Genomic DNA, 27,758 nt, shown 5'->3' on the forward strand with positions numbered 1-27,758 from the left:
TTAACAGACAGAAACTGAGACCCAGGGAAATGAAGCATTCTTGCTGAAATTGTTAGTAACAGAGACAGAGCTGGTGCCCAGGTCTCCTCTCCTCAAGTTTAATGTTCTTTCCCCCACACCTTTAGCTCCAGAAGTCAAATGTCACCTGTTGCCTCATAGACACAAATCCTTTGTGGCAAAGATCATTCACCATCCTCCATGTGGCCTTAGCCATACTGTTACCAGAGAGAAACCTATCAGAAAACAAAGTTTCCAGACACTTTGATGAATAAATAGGAATATGCTGCTTAAAAAATTCTGTAGACAAAATAAACAAGGGAGGAATGTGGCCTCTTGAGAAGAAAGGCTGGTGAGACCCTGCTCTCCTCGCCAGGCTGAGGGTGCTGTGAAGGAACGAGCTCATACTCCCAGGAGTTCAAAACAGCACATGTGCACCAGAAAGGGGGGGCAAGACCTCAGTTCACTAGTGCATCTGGGAGTGACCAGAGAAGGTGTTGGGCAAAATGAGGCAAGGGAAGGACTTGAGCCATAAGGAGGGTAGAAGGCTCTCTGTTGGGTGCCCAGGGCCACCTGCCAGAGTGAAGGAGGAGATGACAAGTGCAGCAGCCAGATGTCAGGCAATATGAGCTACCCTTCATCCCCTGCCTGACTCCCTCTCCCATGGTCCCCCTCTCCTACCTGACATAGCAAACTGCTGCAGTCATAGGGGACCCAGAGAGAAAGGTGCCTCTCAGCACCCTACAGGAAAAATGGAGAACCTAGTGTAGTCCTCCGCGCGGACACCTGCATGACCTAAAGGCTCCCCTTTCACCTATCCCCTTTTAAGTTTCTCTGCCCTGCATCGCTTTCCTTATGTTCCCCAAGCCCCCAGTCCTTCCCTTTCCCCAAGTTCAAAGCCTGCTGAGGGCTCTCATTACTTACAGAATTAAAGGCAAACCCATTTCTTTATTTGATATGCACCACCCTCAGCAATCTGAAGCCAACCGAGCTTCCCATCTGCATCACCAAAAAAGGCCTTTCTTCTGTCCATACTTTGTGTGTTTGACATAAAGAAGGTGCTATTTAAAGAAAGAGTAGATGAAAGCATGATCCATGAGACTTCCTAAGAGACGTTATGACTGCTCAGAACAAAATACAAGAGTCTTGCCGTAGACATATGATGATGGTCTAGGTGGGGGTGCTAGGAACGAGCCCTGGGCATGTTTCTGAGACCATGGTAGACACCTGATGAATGTAAGGTGGAAGCCCTTGCAGCTGGAGGAAATAGGTTCTCTGATGATGCTGGGGAAAGGGACGATTAAGTTTAAAGAAATAAAAGAGAAGTTGTATTTTGGTTAAAAGTGAATAAACATTAATAAGTGCAATAAAGGAAAAAGACTAACTCATGAGGCTTTGAAATTTCTCACAAACATCCCAGACGCTTGAAATTAAGGACAGAATGTGAGATTATGATCCTGTCACCCTAACTAATGTGGGAAAGTGTGGATGAAATGCCCTCATGCTACATCCTTACTCTCCAGCAGTCCTTTATCGTGTGGTCACTTAAGGACTGGGATATAGGGTTAGCCTTGGAGCCTAAGACAACTGGCTTCAAAGACCAATCCTACCTGCTCCTGCTTTCTGGAAGCAACTGAGCTTCAATTCCTCACCTGTAAATAAATAATATCTATCTGGCAGGACTATTATAAGGATGAATGAAAAAAGTGAATCCATGTAAAACAGCTAGAGGGAGGTCTGTGACTTAGTTCAACAAATCAAACTATTGATTATGATGTGTGCTCTGTAAATTGCCCATTTCCCCCTTAAAATCTCTCACTGGGTTATATCATGTGGAAATTATCATCTCTATTTGGTGGTTGAGGAAAGCGGGGATTCAGCAAGATTATACTCCAGGTCCAAGGTCACAAAGCCAGTTGGTGCACATGATCACACCACGTCTTCTGCCCTGGGTCACTGTGTGGAGCTCCTCTAGGACTCTCATCTCCTTCTCATGCTGTTGAACCTGGGTAGGTGTCCCTGACTCTTCCTGAAAGCAGACAAGCTCTGCCTAGCTAAGCGTGTCTCCTAAAAACCCGCCACTATTGCAACATTTTATGTCCATGTGTTGTACTTGAACTTGCTACTAGAGACACATTCTCTTGTTCTCTGTTGTTCTCACAGAGTGACCTGGAAGGGAACTAATTATTACATCACTTACCTGAGTAAGTCTAAGGTGCAGCACTGTTCATGCTGTGGTAAAGAGCAAGGTGCATTTATGGAGTCTATCTGCAAAGCAGGACTTGTCCAAAGGACAGTTCTGAGGCCCTGAAGTACGTTCTGAGCTCTCTTTTCATCCCTACCTCTTACCAAATGCTGCTCTTACACCTCACGTAAGTCCATTCATCATAATCCCTCTTCCAGGTAGCATCGTAGTTGCCATCCTAATTTTATGTGGAAGGGAGGTGCCCAGTCCCCTGGTTAGAAGAGTCCATGCGTTATTGAGCCAATAAGGTGGTATTTTCATAGGTCCCTCCTAACATCCAACCATTTAAGTGGCCATGTTGCCTGAACATCTATAACTCCTCTTTATTGGTCCTAGGATTGAAATTTGGAATAAAGCTCTTGAGGATGCCACACATGTATCTCTTCACCCCAAAGCAGTAGAACATGTAGAAATAGAGTGAACCCAGCAGAGATATCCTCATAGAGATATGCAAAGAATTCTATGATTACCCTGCAGAGCATTCATTTTACAAAAACCAATAAAAAAAAAAAAAATCACTGGGATCCAATGTAAGCTGTCTTTGCCTAAGGCTGTCCAACAGTGACTTGAACAAAATTAATTGGTCTGAGAAAAAGAAAACGGGGAAAAAAAAATGGAGGCTGAATCATTAACAAGCAAACAAAATGAAACAAAATTCCTGCTATCCTGAAACCCTATGTCCTTTCCCTAAGTCAAGGGTCAACACTTTTTTGCTCTGGTATGGGCCAGACAGTAAATCTTTTGAGCTCTGTGGGACATACAGTCTCTGTCACAACCACTCGACTGTACTGTTATGGTGCAAAAGAAATCACAGACAAAATGTAAACAAATGGGCATGGCTCTTTTCCAAAAAAGCTGTATTTATGGACACTGAAATTTGAATTTCATAAAATTTTCATGTTGCAAAATACTATTCTTCTTTTGCTATTTTTTCCAACGATTCTTTGCTTGCCGGATGTACACAAACAGGCAGGGGGCTGGACTTGGCCCGTGGACTTCAACGTGCTGACCCTGTTCTAAGTCAGCACAGATATGCAGGTTACTCCCAAGGAGGCATCTCGACCAGCTCAAAGGCCAGTTGAGCAGGGCCTCCTTTCTAGCTCCTAGCGTAGGACCTGAGTCCTGGGGCCCAGTCCATGTGCCCTTCTTTAATCAGTGGCTTGCCTCATGAAACAGTTCCAGAAGACTGGATTTTAGAGTTAGACACTGACCTGTTGCTTGGAAAATGCCATCTTCATCCTTGCCCCTACCCTAAATTACTGATCACATGCTTCCCATTCCTACAAAGAAGTAAATTCTGCAAGTTCATGACACTGAACTTTTCTAAACGAATGGTAGGCCCGGTGTCCACCTCTCCATCTCACCTTAGCTTTTGTTTACTCTCTCTTTGCAAAACAACAGGAACTTGAAGAGTCATAAAGTTAACATTCTAATCCCACAGAGATCAGAGAAGTTTCAGATCATCTACCAAGTGATTAAGAATCAGTACTAATAATTTTATTCATTCATTTCTGGAAAGTAACAGCTCTAGGCATAAATACACGCAGGAAGGATGGAGAAATAAAACAGGAAGCAAACCCCTAACAATTTAAATTTTTTGTAGATACTCCCATTACACTGTCTGAGTAACACATTGAATTCCCACCCTCTCCCTTCTTTCTGCCCTTTCCAATTGCTGGAGCTTAGAAACACTGACTTAGTAAGTTGCATATTTAAGTAAATGATTTCATCTCTCTCTCCAATAAAACACACAAAGAGCATCCAGCTTTCTGGGTGAGAATGACCAGCCTGAGAATTTCAGATATGAGAATAGAGGTCCATTGCACATCTCAAACTTGAAATCATCCCCAAGTCACAAATTCCAGAGTTTTATTCTAGGGCATTCCAATAGGCAGAACGCTATATTTGGGAACAACCTTGCAGTTTTAGGGAAAACAGTACCTGTGTAAAGTATATAGGATAGTAAATTTGGATTTGCACACCCAAAACTGTTGTCTGCTGCTCAAATCCTGGTAGTGATGGAGATGGAGGGAAAACAGTTACCACAGTTTTCAAGACTGCCCACCCACACAGAAACCCAACAACACACAAAGAACTGGCTATCACAATGGGCAGAGACAAAGATATTCATTTTCAAAGCTGAAGAGCCCAACTCCAAAGCAAAGTCTTGCTTTCTACATGGAGCCTGATTTGAGCTGTATTGTATTTGCTTGTAAGATTCCCCAGAAGTTTCCATGTGCATCTAAATAATTGTTGGCTTTATAACAGAGAAGCAGAAAGCACAGCAAAGTTGTAATGGAGAGGGGAAGGGGAAAGCATTACCTCGATGCTCTGTAAAAGCAAGATACTTTAACAGATTTCTTTGTGCTCCAAATGTTAAAGTAAGGTGACCAACTGTCCTAGCTTGCCCAGGACAGTGGGGGTTACTGGGTGCAGGATTTTCAGTTTTCAAACTAGAATAGTCTGAGCCAACTAGGAGGCATTGGTTACCCTAGAAAGTCTCTTCTAGTCCAAGTCTTTGGATTTTAAATGCAACAAATCAGGCAAAATGCCTAGCATGAGGAAGGATGCAAGCCCTACACTAAAGAAAGAACATGATTCCCAGAAGTTTTACTGAAAATGCTGGCTCCAAAGCTCAAAAACCACTGGCAAGAGAAACTCTATAAATTATCTATGGGCTACAAAGGCGAGAGGTCCACTTATATGTGCCATTTTTAGCTAGTCCATCAAGCTAGAGTTCAGATAAATGATAAGATGTAGGGGAAAGGCTTACAAAGACTGATTGACACCTATAACCTAGGATCCCCAAACTCTGTCAACCAAAGGACTTCTTTACGAGCTGTGTACAAGTCCCAAAGATTGTTTGAAACAGAAAGTTTCTAGACTAGGGCAGTCCTCTGCTATCATAGCTGAGTGCCACACCCCTCCCAGGAAGAGAGGTTACTGCAAACCCCTGCGACACAAAATAATACAATGAAACCTGGGCCCAGTCTTCCCCAACCAAATGACACCACCAGTCACCTGGAGAGCTGCTTTCTACACCCATGTTCTTCTAGGAGGAAAATGACAACCAACTACGTTCATTCAAGACCCACTCTTAAAAGCCTCTGATGTGTTCAACAAAGATTCAGGCCAGTCGCCTGCTCCTTTTCTTTCTTGAGTCCCAGTTCTAATGCTCACCACTGGCTTTGGGAATAATGATCGCTCAGCCCTCGCAGAGCCTCAAGTTACTGCAAAGACTAGGTTCCCTTCCTCACGCGAAAGACTCGCTGTGTTAGAAAGAGGTGCAGTAGTGATTGAAACCAAAACGTTATGATGTTTCTCGACTGTTCTGATTGACCAGAATTTTCCAACAGCCCACTCTTTGACTATGAGAACAGATATAAATATTAAAGCAAAAGAAAAACCTCAAACTGTTGTCACCACTAAGCCAGATCTGACGTAGCCAATTGGCTGCTGCAGAAGAAACAGAACCGCTCCAGACTTCTAATTCTAGTAGCTATTGTTTTTCAGGTGGGTAGAAGATATAATAATAAATAATAATAATTGTAATAACTGGGCACTATACCAAGATTTATGAGGCATTTCTTCTGGAGGCCCTAAGTATTCCATCAAAGAAACTGGTAATTCAGCGATGAGCGGGTCCCTGCATCAAGACATTTAGTCCAACGTTGTTTCATTATAACGTGGATGAGATGCCACAGGAACTTAACTCTTATTTATATCAATTAGCCTGTGGTAACATAGGTTTTGTCACATCTTTTCACTTAAAGTCGCAGAACCTATTGATGATCAGGACTTAGTGCAAATAAGTAATTAACAAATAGACCCTTAAAAGTTGAGGATAATATGGCAAAAACAAACAAACAAAAATCCTACAGAACAGGGGTCCCTACCTTCTTTTTGGAGTGGCTTCTTTCTTCGTCTTTCGTGGCTTTGCTATTTTTCCCAGCACGGGACACCTTCTGGTCCCCAGACTGCTTGATGGTGATCTTGATCTCCGGTGGGCATATGTAGTTCTCCAGATTCTTTGGGGGTTTCTTAGCCCGCTTTGTGGTCTGGATCTTCAGCTTCAGACTCCCCTCCGTGAAGTTTGCCTCCTTGATGGAAAACTCCTGTTCTTCCAGGCCATCTCCTGCCACCCACTTCTCGCTGTCGGCGTTGGAGTTGGAATCCACATCCCGCCCCGAGCCCAGCTCGTCTTCCTCCTCGGGCTCCATGCGCTCTCCGGCCCCTGGGAGCCCCTTCCCGGCCCCGGGGGCGGACAGCAAGGCCTCTCCCGGGCAGCCGGGGGCCGGGGGCTTGGCCGAGGAGCCGGGCAGGAAATCCGACTCGCTCCCCCTCTGCCGGGAGCTGCTTAAGATCTCCCTGGACTCCATGGCCCTCCTACAGTCTTCAGGAGTTCTCGGGGGGGGGGGGGGGAGGGGGAAAGGGAAGGTGGGCAGAGAGGACACCCAAAATTCCAAGGACAAAGTGGTCCAGCTGCTGGGTTCAGAGTCCCAAGGATGGAGACACGGTGAGGTGCTCAGAAGAGATCAGATCTGCAACTGAGAAGCAGAGAGATAATTAGCCACTGCAGGAAGGAAAATGGCCTCAAAGGTAACTCAGTCTACCTTCCAGAAGCCCCTTCCCACTTATCAAGGGCATCAGAATAAATGACAGAAAGCAATCAAATCAGAACGAGCACATCCCCGCACTGCATTAAACTGGAGCGGGGCAGGAAACGCAGACTAACACACACCCTTTCACTGAACTGTTATTCATTTTTCTGGCTGTGGACCCAACAAAGATAAGAGAGGCAAGTCCTCCAGTCCCGTCACCAGCTAGAAGTTTCTGAAACAAACCACAGCTGGCTGAGTCACCATCAGAAATGACCGTGACTAAAGGGAAGTCTGAAGGGTTGGCGCTCAGGTCTGTGGGAACTGCGTCTGGCTGGCTTCTTGCACCGCTTCCCCCACATATGAAAAACAGTTTGCAAAACTCAACACAACCCCCGAGGTGCCTGGGCCAAGCTCTCCAGCCCCTTAGAGGAAGGCCCGGCGGCCAGGGCTTTAACCATTTTTTCCTTACCGCTGTTCATTATGAATTATTTCAATTACTCAGGGTCTTACCTTTGGTTAAGGTAAGCAAAGATCTTAAAGCAAATGTAAAGCTTAGGCATGAGTTTGAAAACAAAAAAGAAAAACCAACCCTAAAACTGTTTCCATTCACATAAGAGATATTTAATCATAAATTATTTAGATAAAAATAGCCATAAGGGGCAGTTTTAAGTCCCTTTCTGGTCCTTAAATAAAGGCATTATGACTGCATGACAACAATGTTAAAAGGGAGAGAGGGTAACATTTCACAGGACTTTGGAAGTGTCAGGAACCACCCTCCATCCAAGCACCCCCGGGGATCATTGATTCTGCCTTCCTTACAAGGAAAGGAGAAAAATCAGGCTTTCTCCAGACCATGGAAGGATCAGCTAAACTACCCTTCTCCCTTATTCAATCCCTGTCCCATTGTTCCCAGTTTCATACTCAACATTTTCAAAGCCCAAAAGGAAGCCCAAATGCTTGTTCTCAGGAGAAAACCTAGAACCCTGGGACCGCACCAAACTTCAAGACATCATCTCCTTGCTCCCTGAGGCTGTAGGCAGATCGCAATCAAGCCTTTTTAAATGGCTGAATACCTCTCAGTTTCCCAGCAGAAGACATCACTGAACACCTTTGGTTTCTACTACTGAGCCCACCAATTTAAGGAATTGGCCAGCAAATGTGCCCATCATAAAATTCCAACAATGTCTGCAAAGACACATTCAGAATAGCCAAAAACTGGAACCTGAAGACCGGCGTGTTGTTCTCCCCCTGGAATCGGTCCATTTCCAGCTGATGCCCCGTGAGGAATCCAGCCAGCAAGGCAGCCAGGGCTTTAACACGGACCTGTTCCCCAGAGATGCCCCAAGAACATACTCAGCTCCTGGAAGCTGCTCAGCCCTGCAGGAAGACACACTTACAACTGCTTCCACTTTGGGGAAAACCAAAAAATACACCATTTCTGGGAGAAAAGAAGCTGCCTAGTGAGAACATTTACATCTTTGCTGAAGCTGTCAATCAAACTCTGAACAGCCACCCGAGTACCATGCTACAAAAGGGACAAAGCCCCCCTTAGGAGCAGGGAGGGCAGTTAGACCTGATGACACTTGATGTTTCTTTTACTTACAAAATTCTTTGTCTGATCTAGATGGATCTGCCTACCTGCCCAAAACCTTACATAATTTTTTAAAAGTCATATTCAAGTCAACCTTCATTGAGGTCTCTCTTCCTAGCCTCAGGTACCACACTAGCTGTTGGAGACATCAAGATGCCCTGGAACATGTCCCTGCTGGTCAAGCAGTAAGAGACCAGTAGGTCTTACTCAGCTTGTATCTGGAGCCATACAAACTGCAAGCCTTGTTTTCTTACGACAGGAGTCCTCAGTGGTTTACTCCCTCTGGCAGGAATCTGCAATGTTATACCTTAGTTCCCTGGTACCCACCTATGAAGCTACCCCTTGGGTTAGGGCCAAAGGTGAGGCATATTCTTCATAAAATGTTCCTACCCTAAGCCCATTTGGACCTTTGAACCACAGATAGGACAATGTATGTTGCAGGTTGGGTGATGAGAGAAATAAAGGTGAAATCTACACTTTACAGGAATGATTAGCTGTATAAAGTGGATGTGTTACTCACATTAATAAAGTAACTTTCATTTAAGAAAATGACTCACTTCAGAGTTTCTTATATTTAATGATATAAATTATTAACTAATTGATGTAAAAGGCAAAATTTCAAAAGTTAAAACTCAAGTAGTAAGAGATACACAAAAAGGGAAAACTCAAAAATTTTTTTTCAGTTCTCCACAAGTAAAGATTCTAAGACGATTAAAATGCAACCTCTTTCCTCAAGGAGGTGATACTCTAAAGAGTGACTTGAAAAATGGAACGAATTTTTATATGTCTTATAATAAAGGATAGGAACAAAGGGAAGAGAAAACGTTCTCCACCTGGGCAAGGTGTAGACAGATGAGAAACTACCCCAGAAGGCTTCAAGGAGAGCATAGGATATGTCTTTGACCTTGAGTAGGTAGAGTGGGCAGAAGGAAGGAACGGCATGAGGCGAGGCAAGGCCTGGGGCAGGGGCATGCAAGGTTCGGGGAAGAGAAAGGTGAGGTTTGGCTAAGAGGTGTGGTGCAAAATGGGGACCGGTGAGGTATGGCTGGAGATGAAAGGTTATAGCCAGATCATGGACATCCTTGATTACCACACTAATTAATTGGATTTTATCTTACAGGTAATGGGAAAAACCATTTAAGGGATGTCAATAGGGAAGGGATGCTATTAAAGCTATGCCTTAGGAAGATAGTTCTGGCATGTGATGTGAGGGATGAATTAACAGAACCTGATATTAGAGGCAGGGGCACCATAAGGAGGTTCGGCTGAAATTCCATCCTTGTTGCATGAGGACCTGAACCAGAGCAGTGTGAGTATGGCAGGATAAATACTCGAGCTGAAACAGTAATGCAGTCTCAATCCCCATCTTCAGGAACACATCAATTCCAGATTTTTCATACTGGTTTCACCTTTAGGAATCCAGAATAGGGCTCATTAGCCACCAACTTGCATTCCCTAGTCAAGTCACACCAGTCTCCACAGTAGCGTGGTACACACAGAATTATTTCTGCCTTGGTATCTTTACAGAATCTTTCCTTATATCTGTTTCCATCAATCCACGCAATGCCTCCCATAAAACTGGTGCTCTCCAAATGTCTGCTGCATGGAGGAATAAATGAACAAATGAACAAACAGATCCCAATCCTTCCTGTATTTTGAGGTCATGCCCAAGTCTTCACTCCCTCATGACAATATTTTGTAAACTCTGGACCACAGTATTCACTCCATGGCCTGACTTACCATGCACCCAGCTGCATAGCTTGCCACTAAACACTAGTCCTGCCTTGCCTTCTCATTGCTTTGAGTACACAAATCTCATTTCCCTTACTGGACTGCATTTCAGTTTCAGGCTGAGACTGACTGTGATTGTACAACTCATATTCACTTCTGCACCCAGTGCAGGACTGGGCACTTGGAGGACTTCAAGGAGTTCTTTCTCGAGGAAAATAAATTAGCCCCGTGACAGTTCTTCAAAGTCCTGTGGTTCAAACTATTCCAACTGCAATTCCACCCACCCAGGTGGCCCCTGCAAAATTCATTGCCTATGCTGAGGATTCTAATCCAGCCCCGCATGTCCACATGCACCCCTCACATTAAGAAAATAAAAAGAAGCTTTCAAAAGCAAAAAGTAGAGAAACCTAACCTGTCTGTTTACTTCACCAGCACACAAAGCTGTTGTTGTCCTTTTGCCTTCTCCCAGCACGTACCTGCCATCCCAAATTCACAGTTCAATTTGTTGGTGAGTCTGGGAGACAACTGCACATCCTCTTGAGTGCACCCCTGCCAACATGTGGTGTGAGCACAGGCACTCAGTGACTCACACACTCCCTCAGGAGGGGAAGCTGAGGCAAGGTGAAAACGTTTTGCCTTGTCACATTCCAGCAGTCAGCAACTCCTCCAGAGGGGGCGGGCGCACAATGGACACTCTGTACTTGGCTCAGGCTGCCAGTCCCACAAAAGTTAACCCTTCCATGGCTGCCTGCAAGACTTAGGGGGGGGGCAGTGCATAAGAACAATGAAATTGCTTAGGAAAGAACTGCCAAGGGGTCCCAGGGGGACAGAGAGGCTAGAAGGAGAGAGTGGTGATGAATTTGGAAAGAACACTGGGAGAAGAGTCCAGAAACTTGGCTCTCCCATTCACAGCCACTTTGAGTTCCTTACTCCATACTAATCCCAGCAGTGAATGGAGTGGGACCAAGGTCTCTTCCATACCCAAGACGTTGCAATTTTACCCTGCACAGCCATAGACCTATGGGGACACTCCAAATTGGATCGTGTAACCTACAGAATTATTTTTCTGAGGGAGAGGGGAATCATAACCCAAATGAGTCCTTAAAAGTACCTCTCTCTCCTTCAAATTTGAAAGATGGAGAAATTTACCTGGTCTAAAATCCATTCTCCACCTGCAGCCCTGGGAAATTCTACTAATGCCAGAGTTTGGAGGAAATGCAAATTCTTGAGCCCTGCCAATGGAATCAGGGCTCCAGGGTGGGGCCCAGCTCTATGGCTTTTACCAAACCCTCCTGGTGGTTCTGATGGGAGTAGGCTTGGTCTACTCCAGGTACTAATCCCATCAACTGCCCAGACCTTAGAGCCTATTATTCCATATTTAAAGGGATTTTCCCTTACACTTTTACTCTTAGTCACTTAAGAACAGGCACTGGCTGCATTTTGTTGATCCACACAACCCAAATGCCTAGTACAGTGCCCAGGACATAACCAATGCTCAACAGATGTTGGTTGACTGAATTACTAAGTGAATCAGCCAACCCAGTCCGGGCTTTCTGGCATCATCCATCCCTCCCATCCGCTTTGTTCACAGAGTGCACACAAGCCATCCTCACCCTGACTGCTGCTTTCCACGGTGGAACTGAGAGAGCCCTTGACACAACTAATAGTAGTCAAAAGATTTGAACTGTAGACCTAGTTCAGCCACTTAGGAGTCCTCAAAGGCCCTATTTCAGCCTGTGTCTCATCAAGAAAATGGGGAAAAAAATATCTTCATGATCTTCCTCATTAGGTTAAGTTTTTTAATCTTTTTCAATGGCACTACATGCTCTTGGAAATTTTTTTTTAAAATAACACATGAATCTCATCACAAATATAGTAAGGTCCACGGTCTCATCCCTGACCTTTCCCAAACTCCACCAGAATTCTTCATCCTGAGCCCAGCCTCAGCTCCATACTCTGCAAGTCCCTATAATGTCAGGCACTTCTTTCACCTTTACGTGTAGAAGATACTGTCTGACTATATAATCCTCAGGTCAGAACCTTTCCCCTCAAAACTCTGTAGAATGTCTTCTAGCATTTGAAATAATAGAAGACAAAAGGGAAGCTGGCCTGGTTTTGTTTATTTTGTAGGCAACTTACTTCAATGTTATACTTGAAGATATTTTTCATCATAATGGAATTTTATTAATGGCAAAGTGAGTATAGTATGGATCTTGCTCTTTTTATTTTTTCTGGGACACAAGCTTTTTGGATCTGTAGATGCATGTTCCTTCTAGTTTAGGAATGTCCCCTTCAATCATTCTTTTCACTATTTCTTCTATTCAATGGACCACGCTTCTGTCCAAATTTGTCCTCTACTCAGTTATAACTCTCAGCACTGTTCTCCATTTCTCTCATTCTCTCTTTCACTGTGTTTACTTCTTTATTTTTCATTGTGGGAGAGTTCACCCTAATCTAGCCCCCCGAATATCAATTTAATTCTATTCTGCTCCTCCCTTTGACTTCATTGACTATGGATTTTCTGCTATTGCACAGTTTTGTATCCCTGCGACCTTTCTTTACTTTATTAATCTTCCTTTCAGCTGATTCTGATGCTTTTTCATCTAAGAACACTCCCTCCTCATTACTTTATGTTCCTGTGCCACCAGGGTCATGCTTCTTCCTGTTGCAGATGTCTGGTAACTTTCTCAAAGTCTGCTTTTGCTCTTATAGTAAATAATTATCCTGATACTGTTTCTCTTACTGTATTTGCAGTGTTTTCCCCCCTAGGGTCTCGTGTTAGATTCTTTCTCTTTACTCTTGCTCTAATGAAGAGAGTCATCCAGGATCATCTTGGCCTACAGAAAAAGCGCTGGTCTCCTTCTCATTCTGCCTTCCATCCATCCTGAAACCAGTCAAGTCCTCCTCTCAGATCTGTTGCTGTTAACAGCCATCCAATCACCTCATTTCCTAGTGAACAGTGACAGTGGTGTGCTGAAGCCAGACCCAGGAGCTCCTGAGAGCCTACCATGTGAGTCTCTTCCCAGCTCCACATTCAGTGGTGTCAAGATGGTAGTTTGAAAACTGTCCAGGGTAGGAATGTTTACACCACAAGAATCACCACACTTAAATCAGGGTTTTAAAAATATCTGGAAGATAAGGTGTTGAGCATTTACAAGGCTACTATGGATAGTAGACATCTATCTACTATTGTTTTGCTAGACTAAGAGGGGATCCTTCTGCTGTATTCTTTAAACTCTGAAAGGCTGAAATTCACAATATGCACTATTACAAAGACTCTTTATGTCTGTGTCTCAGAGCTTTATTCCAGGAAACTTCTCTGCTCAGAAGTCAATGTCCCTCTTCTCCTCTCAGATCTGTCTCCTCCAGTCTTGCCCATTTGTTTTCTGAGAGCTGTAGACTTTGAGAATACATGTAATAATGTTAGTGAAGAGATCATCTTTAGTTGTTTTATAAACATTGCTCAAGCAGAAGATCTGATGACCTCCTGTTTTCCTGGTTGACAGAAATTGTGAGTTTCTGATCCTAGGGGGCAAAGGGTATGAAAGGATGGAGTGTGAGCTTACCTGACTACAGATAGGGAAACAACTGTATTTCCAACCTAGGCTCACTGACCTATAGTTATGAGAATCTAATCTCAGATTCTGCCAACAGATTGTCTGACTTTGGCTTTGGTGGTGATTGAGCACTCATCTTTCTGTATGTCTTCTAAGGTATTTTGGTGGGGAGTCAGAAGTGGCTTTCCTACTTGTGTTACTTTGCATTTCTTTGGAATCCTCTTCCTGTCCCCTTGAGTTAATGCCTCTTCATTACTCAAGCCCAGGTCAAACTGCACTTCCCTGAGCTTCACAACGCAGATCAGGAATCCCTGCTTTGTGCCCTGATTGCATGGGATTTTCTTTCCTAGCACTATGTTTTATAATGAATCCATGTGCCACTCTTGGTTTCAATGCTGCCTACCTCACTAGAAGGTAAGCCCTGAGGGTAGGAGCTGTGCCTGTTTGGCTCACCACAGAATGCCCAGAGCCTGGCACAGCTCCTGATCCATGGAGCAACACTCCGAATTATTCGCTGAGTGAATGCTGAATGAGAGGCTGTGTCAAAGGCCAGCCAGGCACCATCTGACTCAGGTTCCCATGACTCTGAATGATGGGTCTCTGAAATCCTTCCCGCTGCAGAAACACCAAGAGGAAATGCTCCATAAACACTGATAAATCGATCAAGTGACCCAACCCTTACCCAGCTCTCAATCAGCCAGGGCAACAGCAGCTCTGCACCACGGTTCTCTGACCCTGCAAACACACCCATGGTCTACAGCAAAGAATGAAACTCAGACTCAAGGCTTTTTTATACAACACACCTGGGTGGTACCTTCCTGGTCCCAGGTCACCTCCTCCGAGTTGTGATCCTTGAGAATTGCACCCACCACATTCCCTAGAAGCTTCTCCTGAGCTGCAGCTCCCCCAAGTCCTACCGATTTGCATCACCTCATGAATCCCTGCTACTTCCTCTGGCTGGCCTGCTATTCCTCCTTTCTCCACATGGTTACCTCTAAGTCACCCTTCAAGAGCTGGGTCAAGTTTCACCCCCTTCATGAAGACTGGCTGGACCTTCCTTTTCTACTCCTTCCCCCTTGTGTGTACACATGTGCATACATGTGCTCTCGCATGCTTGCACACACACACACACACACACACTTTCACAGATGGTCTTGTTCAAACTTCCCCGGGCATTCTGCTAGCAAAGCATTTGGCAAACTGCACTGCAATGTTCCATTTCTGTATTTATCTCTCCCACCCGACCAGGACTTCCACGAGAGAAGGGCTGGGCTTCACAAGTCTCTACCCCAGTTCAGGGCACAGTGAGCACATGCTGTAAGCATCCAACAGCAAGCATCCAAGCCATGTATGTTTCTCCTTGAAAAGACGGATGGAAATAGCACCGCTTTGATGTTACAGGTTTGGATTACTTGGTATTTCTTTTTCACTAGGTAACTGTGTTCTTGGAAAATATATTTAAACTGTTCAAGTTTCATTTGGAAATTGAGTAATAATCCTACCTCAAGGCTGTTTTGAAAAGTAATTGAAGATTAAATAAGATATTTATGAAAGAACCGGTTGGGAATCACCTTTCTGCATCTTCAGAACTTGCGGGAAGTTTGATTTACTATCATAGTCTGTATCCTCCACACTGGCATCTGGCTTAAATGCCGCCTTCTTTTCGCAGATCCCAAGTAGAGCCTGGGGAACAGGGGCTGGAGACCAGCCTTCTCCATTTCCTTCTGCAGTGGGAAGCACATGCGATTAGTTTAACAGGTACCTGGCTAACTTCAGTATTTTGATGTTGTTTGAGTATTGCTTCCTTCTTGTTCCCAGTTTGTTTCATAGAGGAAATAAGACTGAGTTCAGTCACTAATTTCAGATTCAATTCTCTGCTCTGCCGTTTGGTGCTGGGTGGCCTTGGGCAAGTTCCTTTTTCTCCCTGGGTCTCCCCATCTTCATCTGTAGAATGAGAGGTGTGATGCGGTGGACTCCGTGGCTCCCTCTAGCTCTGACATTCTCTGGTGCTGAGCTTCACCTTCTCAACAGAAACCCCTCAAAGATAGGGTTGGCACCTTACACCTCTTTATAGATTGTACTGGCTGCCCTTCCTGGCTGAGCGTCACACAAAACCAAGAATCAATCCCTATGCTTGGGGATCTTCACAACAGGTAGAGAAACAGAATCAAGCTTCTGAAGTCTGAGGTTGGGCACACTATCTGTTACCCAACAGTTCCAGTTCTAGCTGCAAAAACAGTGCCTCCTCTGGGAACCAATGACACAACACAACAGAATCAGCCTTAGGTCTTGGGCCCTTGGGGGAGCATCTTTAAAGTATGGGCTGGGCCAATCCTCAAGTCAGGTCTGAGCTCTCACTTTGGCAAATTACCAGCGGCCTGCATTCCTCCGTGCAGTCAGGGAAGTCACACAGTTGCAGTGAGAGAGGGGGTTAAACACAACCAGTGGCCTTTAGAGGCATCATCAGTTTAATTGAGACAGCAACCCTGTGATGAGGACCTGTCTTCATTCCCCAGATGTGGAGTTGATGGTCCAGGGAGGTTAGCCATTTGTTCACGGGCACACACTACCTGTGCCAGATCCACAATCAAATCCAAGCCTACATACCCCAAAGCTGTGCTTTTCCTTTGACATCATGATGTCTCTAAAACACAAAGTGATGGCAGCTTTCAACCCAACACTCTTCATTGCATCTGCTGAAGGGACCTCCAAAACCAGTCTGCCACTGGTTCACCACATCACCTAAACCCTCTAGGCAGCATTTTTCGTCTCTGCCGTCTTAGCATTTTCCCAGAATCAAGGAAAAAATAAATAATCTATGCAGACTAGCACCTAAGTAGGTGAAACATTGCAGGGTAGACCTGTAAGAAGTAACTGTGATTGCAATACGTCCTGTGCAAGTAGAGTGGAGAGATCCGCAAGGTAAAGAAAAGGATTCGAACTTTTAACAGGCATCTGGTATCCAACAGGGCTTTCAGGTTATCCTTTGATCTAACCCTGAGATGTACCCATCTTACAGATAAGAAAACTGAGGTTGAGAAATTTGTTGAAATGACAGAAGTAGTTCTGCCTGACTCCAAATGTCATTTGCCTTCCTTTGAACCACAATTCCATCAGTCTTTAAATACCCAGAAATAGCAGTTACTTAAACTCGGGTCCTTCACCATAACATCAGCAAATTAGGGACCAAAAAAACAGACTTCCCTGAAGGCAATGGAACTAAACTGGATAATCAAATCGATAATAAATGCCACAGTCTCTCTTTCTAGGCCCTCTCATTTTGACTCCCTGCCCTGTTCAGTCCTAATTCAAATTCTCTGACTTCTCAACAGTCTGATTCAGCAACTGTTTTACTTATTGTCAATTGAACATAAAGTGTAATCTGACACAAGTTTGTGCTTCTGCCACAAAAGAGATGCGAGGCATACCAGAGAGCTACACAAATATTAGCTCCATTTTCCTCCCTGCATATTTCTTACTCAGCATCTCACGCTGTCATTTCAATACTGCGTTTAATGAAACTTCGTACATGTCTTTCTCCAATTATACACTAAACTCCTGAGAGAAGTATCCCTCATTCTGAATGCTTATATGTACTCTTGTTTTTTTATCTAAAGATAACTCTTTTGAACCCAGAATGAAGAGTTGGTGGCTGATAAGAGCGGGGGGACGGGGAGGGGGGTAGAGCAGGACAGTCAGATGTCAGGGCTCTCATGTGTGCTGAGTGTGAAAGTTCTCTCACTAGAGCTCCCTTGTGCTCCTCACACTCAGAAAACACCAGCCATGGCTCCCATCTCAGCTCAGGGGAGATGTAGCCTTGGCCTGCTCCTCACAGGACCCCAACCCATCGGTCTGGCTGCCTGACACTCCACGAAGCCCTGGTCCCTGGGACGTGGTCTTTGGGAATAGGTCTCCTTTTTGCGTCTACATTCTCAACATAAATATCTCCCCTGCTACTCTCCTCAAGACAGTTAGGTCACTCAAGACTCAGGCCGGTCCCACCTTCCCCTTGAAGCTTTCCTAATCTGTCCAACTGCTGGCGGTGCTGGTCCTCCCTTCGCTCTCAGTGGAGTTCACTACTTGGCCCTAGATGACTGTCCCTGCTGCTCCATCACTGGTTTTCATGGGGTTTTATGGTGACTTCCACTAGATGGAGAGCAGATACAAGGTTCTCTCCATCTCTTGGGGTCCTCACAGCACCCATCAGGATCTGATCATACTCATGTTTAAATGTCAATGAGCAAACAAAGTTTGCTGAATCAAAGGACTGAAGAATTGATGAGTTTGAATGAAAACTGAACAGCTAGAATAGGTCCAATTTAGAGGGCCTAGGATTTGTCCTTCGCACTGTGATCAGAAGACCTCAGACCACCAAGATGCCTGCTATGGGTGGCCAGCCCATCAATGTCACCCAGCGGGACCTTCATCATCAGGGCTGCCCTGCTCCTGCCAGATGGTGTACATGGTGATGCTTTCTTGCAGCAATTCCAAATTCACATTCAGACTTTGTCCCACCTCTGCTCCCATGCAAAAGCTCCTCTGCCACCAGGAATGTCCCCTTGTTCCAGCCGCATCATCAAACCGCAAGCCACATCTTCCTCAAAGCCTTCCCGGAATGCACCTTAGCGCTGAACACAAATAGCATAATTCCACTTCGATCATGCTCCCACTCTGGCTGCAGGCTGGTGCTCTCCATCTGCGCTAAGCATGTCTCTCCAGATACAATGTCCGCTGTCCAGAGGCGAGAGCCGCATCTCATACCAGACCTTTCGTGCCCAACAGTGCCAGGAGCACTGGCTCACACGAGCTGCAATACTGAGACTTTAATAAATATATGAGGATCAAAAAACCGACTGTAATCGAGCTCTAGAGCACAAAATAATGCGCAGAAAGGAGGCCCACAGGGCTTTCACATCAAATCATTCTTTTTAGCCACCATTATTAATCAATACTTGTAAAAAAATCAAAGCTCTCATTGTTCAAATAACAATAGGTCACAGACACAGCCACCAACAACTGCAAGGGGACTTGCCACCCAGATTTTGTTATTTTGCTACAAGCACAACAACAATGCCAACACTTCTGATGAGCATGCTGAGGCTGCTGTGTTGGATTCATGAAATTTAGCATCTCCAGGCTCCACATCTTTCCAGCTCCAAGTTCAAACCCCAAGCAGCTTCTTTCCACTGACAGAACTGCACAACTTTGGCAAAGGAAAGGAATAACGAAGAAATTGCTTTTCATTTAGTTAGGATAATAGTGTCACATGCTTTTTCCCCCCTATCCCAAGTCATAGGGTAAAAGCAACTTCAGCATCTCAGTAGCTTGCAGGACTTCTCTCTTCCTCAATATCCAACCAGTGTGCTCCTAAGTGAGCCAAAACCCCAGCTGAACTTTCACAGGGTCTCAGGTCAAAGCCCAACGTTCCTGATCCCACCTCAACCCAAAACACAGAGGCCTCTCTCTGGCATTGGACAATCCATGGGTCACTCTCTTTGATCTCAAAAACTCACTAGCAGTTACTGAACACAGGCCATGGCAGGTAGGCTAGGCTCTGGGGAGTGAGAAGACACTCCAGGGAGCATAGGCATGGCCCCAGTCTTCATGCCCAATGAAATCTACAAAAAAAATAATAATACCCAGCCTTTGAGATCCACAAGGTTCATGAAGTGACCACAGCAGAGAATCTAGATGCCTACCGGGCAAAGGAAGCAGTCACAAAGCCCTGAGACAGAATATATTCTAGACTTTCCAGATGCTGTCTTTGCTCATCTCCCTCGTCTCTACTAAGTTATTTCACCAAAGAGGACCAGTTTTCAAAAAAGATGTAGAATCAAGCTTGCTCTTCCTTCCGCATTATCTGCCACAGTATTTCTTCACACTTAGCTCACCACCCCTCCTCTCCATACCTGCCCTCCAAGTCTGGCTCTCCTGGTCCTATTTCCCCTTCTGCAACCTAGTTCCCCACAGTAAGCACTTAGCAAAGTGCACTGATCCTCAGTGGGGCTGCTCTAGATGGGTGTTGGGCTGCCATTACATGGGGTTAAGGAGCTCTGAGTTTTAAGAAAGCTTTAACCTTCCTAGGACACTTCTAGCTGCAGAATCACAAAATTTCACATTAATCCGAACTCTTTCACTGTACTGTGGCTCCAGGTAGGAGTGCAAAGGCAATGCAACTCATCCCACATCATACGCCAGTGGGTGGCCAGCCCCGCCTGTAGCCGGCCTCTTAGGAGCCTTTCCATGGAACTTTCCCCACTGAGCATTTATTTCTCTGCCCAACCGTCTTTTCCCTTGTGGCCTTCCTCACTCTGTCACCGAGGGGAGGGGAAGCACTTGAACTTGAGTAACAGAGAAGACTGCATGGGTAAGAGCCAAAATGAGTGTGGTGGACGAAAAATGCAATTGGCATTTTCAGAGAAAGCCAAGAGCTCTGTGTGCTATTGTGATGATGAGACTCTAGTAGGCACTTAATAAATATCTGATGATTCGATAAATGAGTGACTGGTAGAATGGATATGTGGTAAAACATCATTAACTCTTAGGCTTTGGGGGAGAAACTGAGAGTGGGCATTGCCCCTGAAAGACAGCCAGGAGTATAAAAAGCCATTGGTGTAAGTGGTTATTACTCACTCTGTCTAAGAGTTCTCACTGGGTGGCTTCTCAGGGAGCGTTAGCTCGCCTTAGACAGCATTCACTTTTAATATTCTGCCTGAACATCAATTCTGTGATTCACTCATGAAACAGAAGTCATTCACTAGCCGGGGCAGGGGGCCGTGGGCCAAAGTTGGCCCCTCTCTTCAAGGACCTGCAGCTTGGGGAGACAGTGACAACATACACAAGCAGCATGCGCAGGTGGCCAGGCTGGGGGGCTTCAGACCTGAAGTGCTCTGGGGCCCTGGGTGAGGAACTGGGGGAGAGCCGGCCTGATGTCTTACGAGGCAGACGTGCTGGCTAGATGGCACCCGTCGGGGCCCCGTGAGACGGCGGGTGGTGCTGCAGCCGAGGTGCGGTGGTGGAGGGGGACCTGTGTACAGAGTGCCCCAGGGCAGCAAGGACATCTGTCTAATGGGAGCAGAGGCCTGCGTGTGTTGTGTAAAATGGGATTCACTTGAGAACACTGCCAGGTGCCTGGGGCAGGAGTCACGAGAAACAGAAAGGGGGTTAAGAGTTAGGGAACAGCCCTGGCAGGGCTCAGCTGGTTGGAGCTTCATCCCCATACACCAAAACGTGGCGGGTTCAATTCCCGGTCAGGTCACATGCAACTGCTCTATATTTCTCTCTCACATCAATGTTTCTCTCTCTCTCTCCCCCCCCTTCCATGCTCTAAAAATCAATAATAATAATAATAATAAAGAGTTAGGGAACAACTGGACTATGAAGCCCTTTCCCAATTCTAGAGAAATCACTGGGTTTGCTAAGGTAATCCTGCCATAAATCTGTTTCTTTAGAGGCTAAAAAATTCTGTCCTGGATGTCACTGCTCAGCCCCTGTGGCCACTGTAGAGACCTCCCTTCACACCCTCTCCTCTTTGCCTCCTTTCTCTGTGCGTCTCTATGTCTTTTACCTTGTCTCCTTCTCATGCTTAACTCAAAAAGCATTGCCTGAGCACCAACACATCCTTGGTCCACACTGGACATTGTCTGAGATTCTGAGTCTCAGATATGCACAGCATAAGAAGCACCCAAAAATTCAACTCGAGAACAGAAAACAACTATTCCCGGGCTTAGAACACAAGGGGCCTCTGTAGGCGTTTCTGGTCATACCCAGGGGTTATTAATCTCTGCTCGATGGTGACAATGATCTCAAGACCAGTATCCAGGAGGCAGCATGGAAATCCTCTCAGAGTCCAATTACAGAAATTAGCTGGTATTAGTTAACCCTCACAACCCCTGTGAGGTAGACTGGGGAGGCATCTTCATCCCAATTTTAGTGATTTGGTTACTGAGGCTCACAGAGGTTAAATCCCTTGCAGGGGGGGTCATTTAGCTGCGAAGTAGGGGGACAGGGTCCAAAACTGACTTGTCATTTCAGGTGGGATGTTCCTCACGCTTTAGTACACAGTCATCTGGCCCCAGGTCGGCCACCAACCTGTGTCGTTTCCGTAAGTCACTGTATCAACTGCCTCACCAGAATGAAGATAAAATGCTTATCTGGTCTCCCTCTTTAGGCGAGTCAAGGGGGAAATAGGATATAAAGATATTTTTGAAAAGGGCAAAGGGCCATGCATATGAAAGGGAGTATTTTTGATGAGAAGATAATAAATAGGGTTAGGGAAACAGTTCCTCCAGGCTGGCAAAGTTCTGAAACTCGTATCTGCTCACCATTCATTCCAGATCCCTCACCCACAGGGAAGGCAGAAGTTTTTGCATGCCTGGGGGCCAGCTCAGGGGGCTTTGTCTATAAGTACTTTACATGTTACGTGCATCTGCTGATCCAAATCCATCACCAGCCCCTGGGGAGGCATAAAGTGGACGCTGGGCCGGCTCACCTTCTCCATTTGACCCTGGCACCATTTGCTCTCATCTGGACAGGACGTCCACTGTGCGTTTCTAAGTCAAAGGCCATTAAAAAAAATAATGTTTCCTCAACCTTAGAGGGCACCTTCTAAAGGGGGAGGGGGAGACAACTCTAAAGGAAAGCTGATTCCATCTGAACCTTTAAAACTTCCTGATGAGAACTGTAAGGACCACTAACTTGGGCTCAGTCACCTAAGTAAGGTTACCAGTTCCCCCCAAAACTTTACATTCTCCAACCTGGTGTACCTAAGGAGGCCTCAGAATCTCAGAGAAGGCTAAGGAAAATGGAAATGAAAACTCAGAACCAAACAGGAACGGGAGGATGGCACTTTCACAGCGTCCATAAAGTACAGTCTGTGGGCATCTGGGTGTTTAATTTTCTGCACCAATTAAGCCTTTGGCTGCCCAAAGTGTTTGCAATGTTATGAAGAATATGTGAAACACCAGATCACCTTTAGAAATAGCTCCAAAGGAGATCCAAACCTAGGGCCATACGTATGGTGCTGCTGCTCCTTACCTAACCCTGGCCCAAAACATTTGGGAAGCTCACTTAGTTTCATAACATGCCACTGCATAGGAATGGAACGGAACTGTTTTGTTCCAGTCTTCACAGGAACCCAAGGACCAAGCACAGAGTGACATGTGGCAAGAACTCTATGAGGTTTAGTTTTTTTCAGGGCAGCTCTCCAGGACAAGAGCAGCCTCCTGAGCCCCCACTCCACCCCACCCCACCCGAACTGTCTCACACCATGGGGTCCCTGAGCAAACTCAATGACATCATAGCATTTTTAAGGCGCTGAAACTCCTGACAATGCTAATGTGTTAATAATAATTTACCCCAATCTTCTGGCAGGAGCAGAACTGAAGCAACTTGAAATGCCATCAGCAAAAAAATTATTTATTTCCCATTCCTGAGCAGCAGAGAAAACAAGGTTTCATTGGCTGGTCTGCCTTCAATAGCTTTCTGGTTTCAATTAAAACTTCCAGTCTCCAAGGAAAAAACTGGCATTCTGGGAGGCTGAGGCCCCGCCAAGTTTCAGTGTCTCCTCGGGAATCCAGAAGGGATGTCCCATCCATCTCGTTACTTCTAGGCTTTCTCCTTTGCACTGGATAAAGTTGTACCTCAGAGTGGGGCTGAGGTACAACTAAAAATAATGACCGGTTCAAAGAACTCTCCTCCCTTGGAGGTGCATTTTTGTGCCAGACAAGTATTGATTCAGCCCCTAATGGAATTGAATGTCGAGAGAACGGCAGAAACAGAATCAGGAACCCGGGGGGGGGGGGGGGGAGTGCCTACCTATTTATTTCTTTTTCAGAAAGCTCCTGCCTCCCGCTTCTCACCACTGACCATTTTCAACTAAATTCTACAAAGATTCCATGCTCTATTTTCTGCTCCCCTCCCACCGTCTTTTAGGTCAGGGAATTTACAAAGTAGCTTGCCATGAATAATACAAGTAGAGGACAGAAGCCCTAGTGGCACCAAGGGCTCCTTGGTTCACTCAAGGATACCCCCAGGCTTTCTCTGTGTGAAGTCCAACTGAGTCTGCCAACAGCGCCTTCCTATGTAACATTCTGATGTTAACACACAAAAGATCGTATTACACCCCGTCACTTGTCTAGCCCATTCATGAACATATAAGGCAGTTGATATTTTCTCCCAAGCTGGAAGGAGCCCCTTCCGAACCCACATCGCTGCCTCTCAGCCACTCTGCCTTATGTTCACTACAAGCCCTCCCCTCCCCCACTTCCAGTTTGTTTATTCCAGTGACACATCTATTTTCCCTGCTAAGAGAGACAAGTCAGTTGGTTTCCCTCCTCTGGCTCCGGACTGCTTTCGCTCACCACCTCCTCCCCCCAGCCCAGCTCAGATTACTACAGCCGCAAGCAGCTCTCACAGCTCAGCTCCAACACCAATTCAACTTCCCAAGACTAAGACAATTTTTTTTTTTTTTAAATTAAATGGGGGAGGGGAGATGGTGTGCAAAACAGCACTTGCAGAGTACCTGGTCTTCATGGTCCCTCAGACTACATTCCCTGGAATCTGCGAATACTCCCTATTCAACCACACTCTTCTGATCCGTCCCCAATGCCCTTCTCTCTTAGCAGGCAGCTCCACTAAGCAGAGAAGAACACACAGCATCTTAGACTTGTTTCTGAAACCTGGGACTCCCAGGTCAGAGCAAAAGAGATTCTGCATCCATCAGGGAGGCTTGGGATGGTGGGAGCCACAGAAAGCAGGAGAAGGGGGAAACAGTGACCTGGGATCATAAACTGGCTACATTTTAAAGTGCTACAAACTTTCTCCTCACTTACACGCCTCCTGCCCAGCTGGCCCCGCCTCCCCATCCCAGCCAGACAACATCCAACTGGGGTGTGCAAAGGAAACTCTCCCAGACCATTCAGGTCTTGCCCCAGTGGTGCAGATGTGGCCTGCACAGAACACCACCTTTCCTCTCCACGTCCCTCTTCAGGACCCCCCTCCTGCCCCCACCTCTCAACACTCTCCCTCTCCCTCTCCCTCTCCCTCTCCCTCTCTCTCTCTCTCTCTCTCTCTCTCTCTCTCTCTCTCTCTCTCACACACACACACACACACACACACACACACGTGTTTACAGATGATGAAGAAGCGTTCGGATGGGGCACATCCACTCTACCTTTGTGAATAAAAGGATGGTTAAGAGATGGGGCTGAGCTGCCAGATAGTTTTGGTGACAGCTACTTTATGAAGGTTTTTTGTTGTTGTTGGGTTTTTTGGTACAAATCTACAAGAAAAGCAGAAAAACAGGGTGACAAGTAAGGGAAGAGATTGAAAAATCATGTAAGAGAAAAACAAGCAATATTAGTAGTATCTCGTTAAAGACCATGGACACCAACCAAACTTTAGGGGTAAAAAAGGTGTGGATTGGGGGTGGGAGGGTGGCTAGGAAGGAAAAGTAGCTGCTGTAGAATTCCAGAATAAATTGCCCTTTTGGAGGAGACCTTTTGCAGGAATAAAGAGACACACCAATTGGCCTTTTAGCATTAGACTTCAACCATGAGATTATCAGGACAGTTTATTTGAAGCAGAAACCAATTGGAAATTCTTCCCTTAACGGTCTTTTTAGACCAATATACACACCCTCAGAACCCACATAGACAACAGGTAAAGAATAAATGCAACATGAAGGGGGGGGGGGGCAGTAAGAACCCCCTCCCCACACTTCCAGGACTTCTAGCCTCATCTCTTACTTCCAATTGCACAACTTTCTATCTCCAAAGAAAATATTTCCAGTTGGATCCGATTTCAGAATTGTTGTAATCCCTGTGGGTCAGGGGAGAAAGGGTGCTTGTAGTGTGTGGGGAGGGGGCCTGGAAGATAGCATTTGGGCAGTTACTAATTTTTTTAGAACCAGCCTGCTCTATCGATCGAAAATTGCCATTACCCAACAATGCTTCCATCACAGACACCAAAAACAGCATCACCGTTATCACCATCTTGCTAAAGATCTGCCCAGTCCAGTTTCCCTGACTTCGTCTCTGTGGAACTTCTCAGACAGTATTTTAGTCAAAGAGATAATGGTTTGGAAGACGAAAACAATAAATCGATACTGAAGGGCTCCCTTTCCGGAGTGATTTCCCACTGGAAACCACCGAACGAGGGAAGCCTGCCCTTAATTCCCAAGCCCAAGGCTCCTTCAGAAACACACACAATGCGTGCTTTCAAAAAAGGCATTCGTCTGCTTTTAAGGGAATTCCTGTCTTTTCGAAGTCCCAAAACCAGAGAGCACAAGAAAGAGACTCGGATCCATGGATTAAGATTTTAAGAGAAAGACTAACACAGAGCCACAACACAAGCACACACCAACCTTCGCTGGCTGGACCACTTCTTCCCTGTTCTTCTTTCTATTAAGGACACGTTAGATTCTGATACATTTCCCCCCAAAAAATCCAACTAGGTTACAATGTAGCTCTCTAGCTCCACTTAACCTGCAAGTTACAAAGAGAGAGAGAGAGAGAAAAAAAAATCCTGCCGCCTTCCCACCCCTTTCCCTCCCCCCTCCCCCTCCTCCGAGTCCACCCCACCAACACCAAACCCGCCAGCCCTGGCAGCCGGCGGCAGGACCGAGGGAGGGTGCAAAAGGAGGGGGTGGGGGGGCTGGAGGGGGGGGAATCAGATTAGGCGAAACTCAGTAAGCTCCCAGCTCTCCAGCCCGACGCTTCCACCATCGCCGCCACCAACGGGCCACTCCGAATGAGCCAGCATCGCTGCCCACCCGCGAGCCGGCCGGAATCGCGCCCATCCTCGGCAGCCTCGCCGCGACCGGCATCCCGCCCCCTCGGCCCCATCTCCCCCTTCCCGCCCCGTACAAAGTCAAAGCCCCGGCGAGGCGACGTTAAGTTCTGCATGCAGGGCACACACACACCGCCCCCGGCCCCTGGCGTGCGGGGGCCCGCGGCGCGGCGGGAGTCTGGACGCGGGGCTCCCGGGCCAAGGTCGCCGCGCGTGCTCACCCATGTCCCGGTGGCTCCGGCTCCGCTGGCCCCGGCGCTCGCTCAGATCCCGGCTCCGGTCGCTCGCCCAAGCCCCCAAAGGTGCTGCTGCGGTAACTCCATGGCGATGAGCATCTGTCAAACGGCGAGCCGCGGGCCGGCCGCCCTCGCTCGGGGGGCGCGGGGGGCCCCCGGGCGCGCGGAGGCGGCGGCGGGCGCCCCGGCCGGCCCCGCGCTTCCCGCCCGGCGCGGCCGCCTCCGCCGCGCCACCGATTTATGGAGAGAGATATCAAGGGGGAAAATGGCGTCTCCGGAGCCCGAGGAGTCCTGGAGTAATCACATTCACACACACACGCCGCACGCACACACACTCGCACACACTCGCACACGGGCGCGCGGCGAGCCGGCTAATTTTAGCAGAAGCCAAAAAAAAAAAAAAAAAAAAAATTATATATGTATATTCCCGTCTCTCCGATCAATGCTATTTTTTTCCCCCTTTTCTTCAAAGGCTGGACTGGAGCTTTAAAAAATGTTGCCGGCTTTGGGCTCGCAGGAGGCGGCGCGCGGAGGGCGAGGGCGCTTTTGCTGAGCTGTGCAGTTCGGTCCGCGGTGCCGAGGGGCCCTGCCCGCCGCTCGCTGGTCCGCCCGCGGTCGCTAGTGCTGCCGCCGCCGCCGCCGCCGCTCCATGGCCGCGCCCGCCCCGCGCCCCCGCCGCGTCCCCTCGCCGCCCGCCCGCGTCCCCCGCGAGCGCTGGAGTGGGGTCGGGCCCGTGTGCCTGCCTCCCGCGCCCTCTCCCGAGTCCCGGAGTCCTAGTGAAAGGAAGGGGGAGGGTGCGGGCGGGGGAGGGAGGATAGGAGCGGCCGCGCGGCGGAGCCCGGCGGGGACCGCCACCCCGCGATCTGCCTGGGAGGGGGCGCGGGAGCCCACGCTGCTCGCCCAGCGGGCCGGGGGCCGCTTCCCTGGCTCGAGCCCGAGGAGGCGCAGCCAGTAACGAGCGACCTCTCTCCTCGCCCTCCCTCTCTCAGTGATTTTCGGTGGATTTCGATC

General features: G+C 47.0%; 1 protein-coding gene across 2 annotated transcripts in view; it reads right to left on the reverse strand.

Annotated features, from left to right (window-relative positions):
* The window catches only part of SETBP1 (SET binding protein 1), a 338,312-nt gene extending 310,891 nt beyond the window's left edge, over positions 1-27,421 (reverse strand). Inside the window, exons 1-2 of one of the 2 annotated variants that reach the window (XM_081150041.1) lie at positions 26,733-27,421; positions 6,139-6,789 (exon numbers count right to left, since the gene is read on the reverse strand). In XM_081150041.1, coding sequence (XP_081006167.1) covers positions 6,139-6,621 — 483 coding nt within the window. In that variant the 5' untranslated portion in view covers positions 6,622-6,789; positions 26,733-27,421. Of the gene's footprint in view, positions 1-6,138; positions 6,790-26,086; positions 26,179-26,732 lie in introns of those variants that run through there. The other variant, XM_081150042.1, reaches the window with a different exon arrangement.
* Between the last annotated feature and the right edge of the window lie 337 nt (positions 27,422-27,758).

Source organism: Miniopterus schreibersii (assembly GCF_964146895.1).
Source record: "Miniopterus schreibersii genome assembly, chromosome: 10".
Classification (NCBI taxonomy): Eukaryota; Metazoa; Chordata; class Mammalia; order Chiroptera; family Miniopteridae; genus Miniopterus; species Miniopterus schreibersii.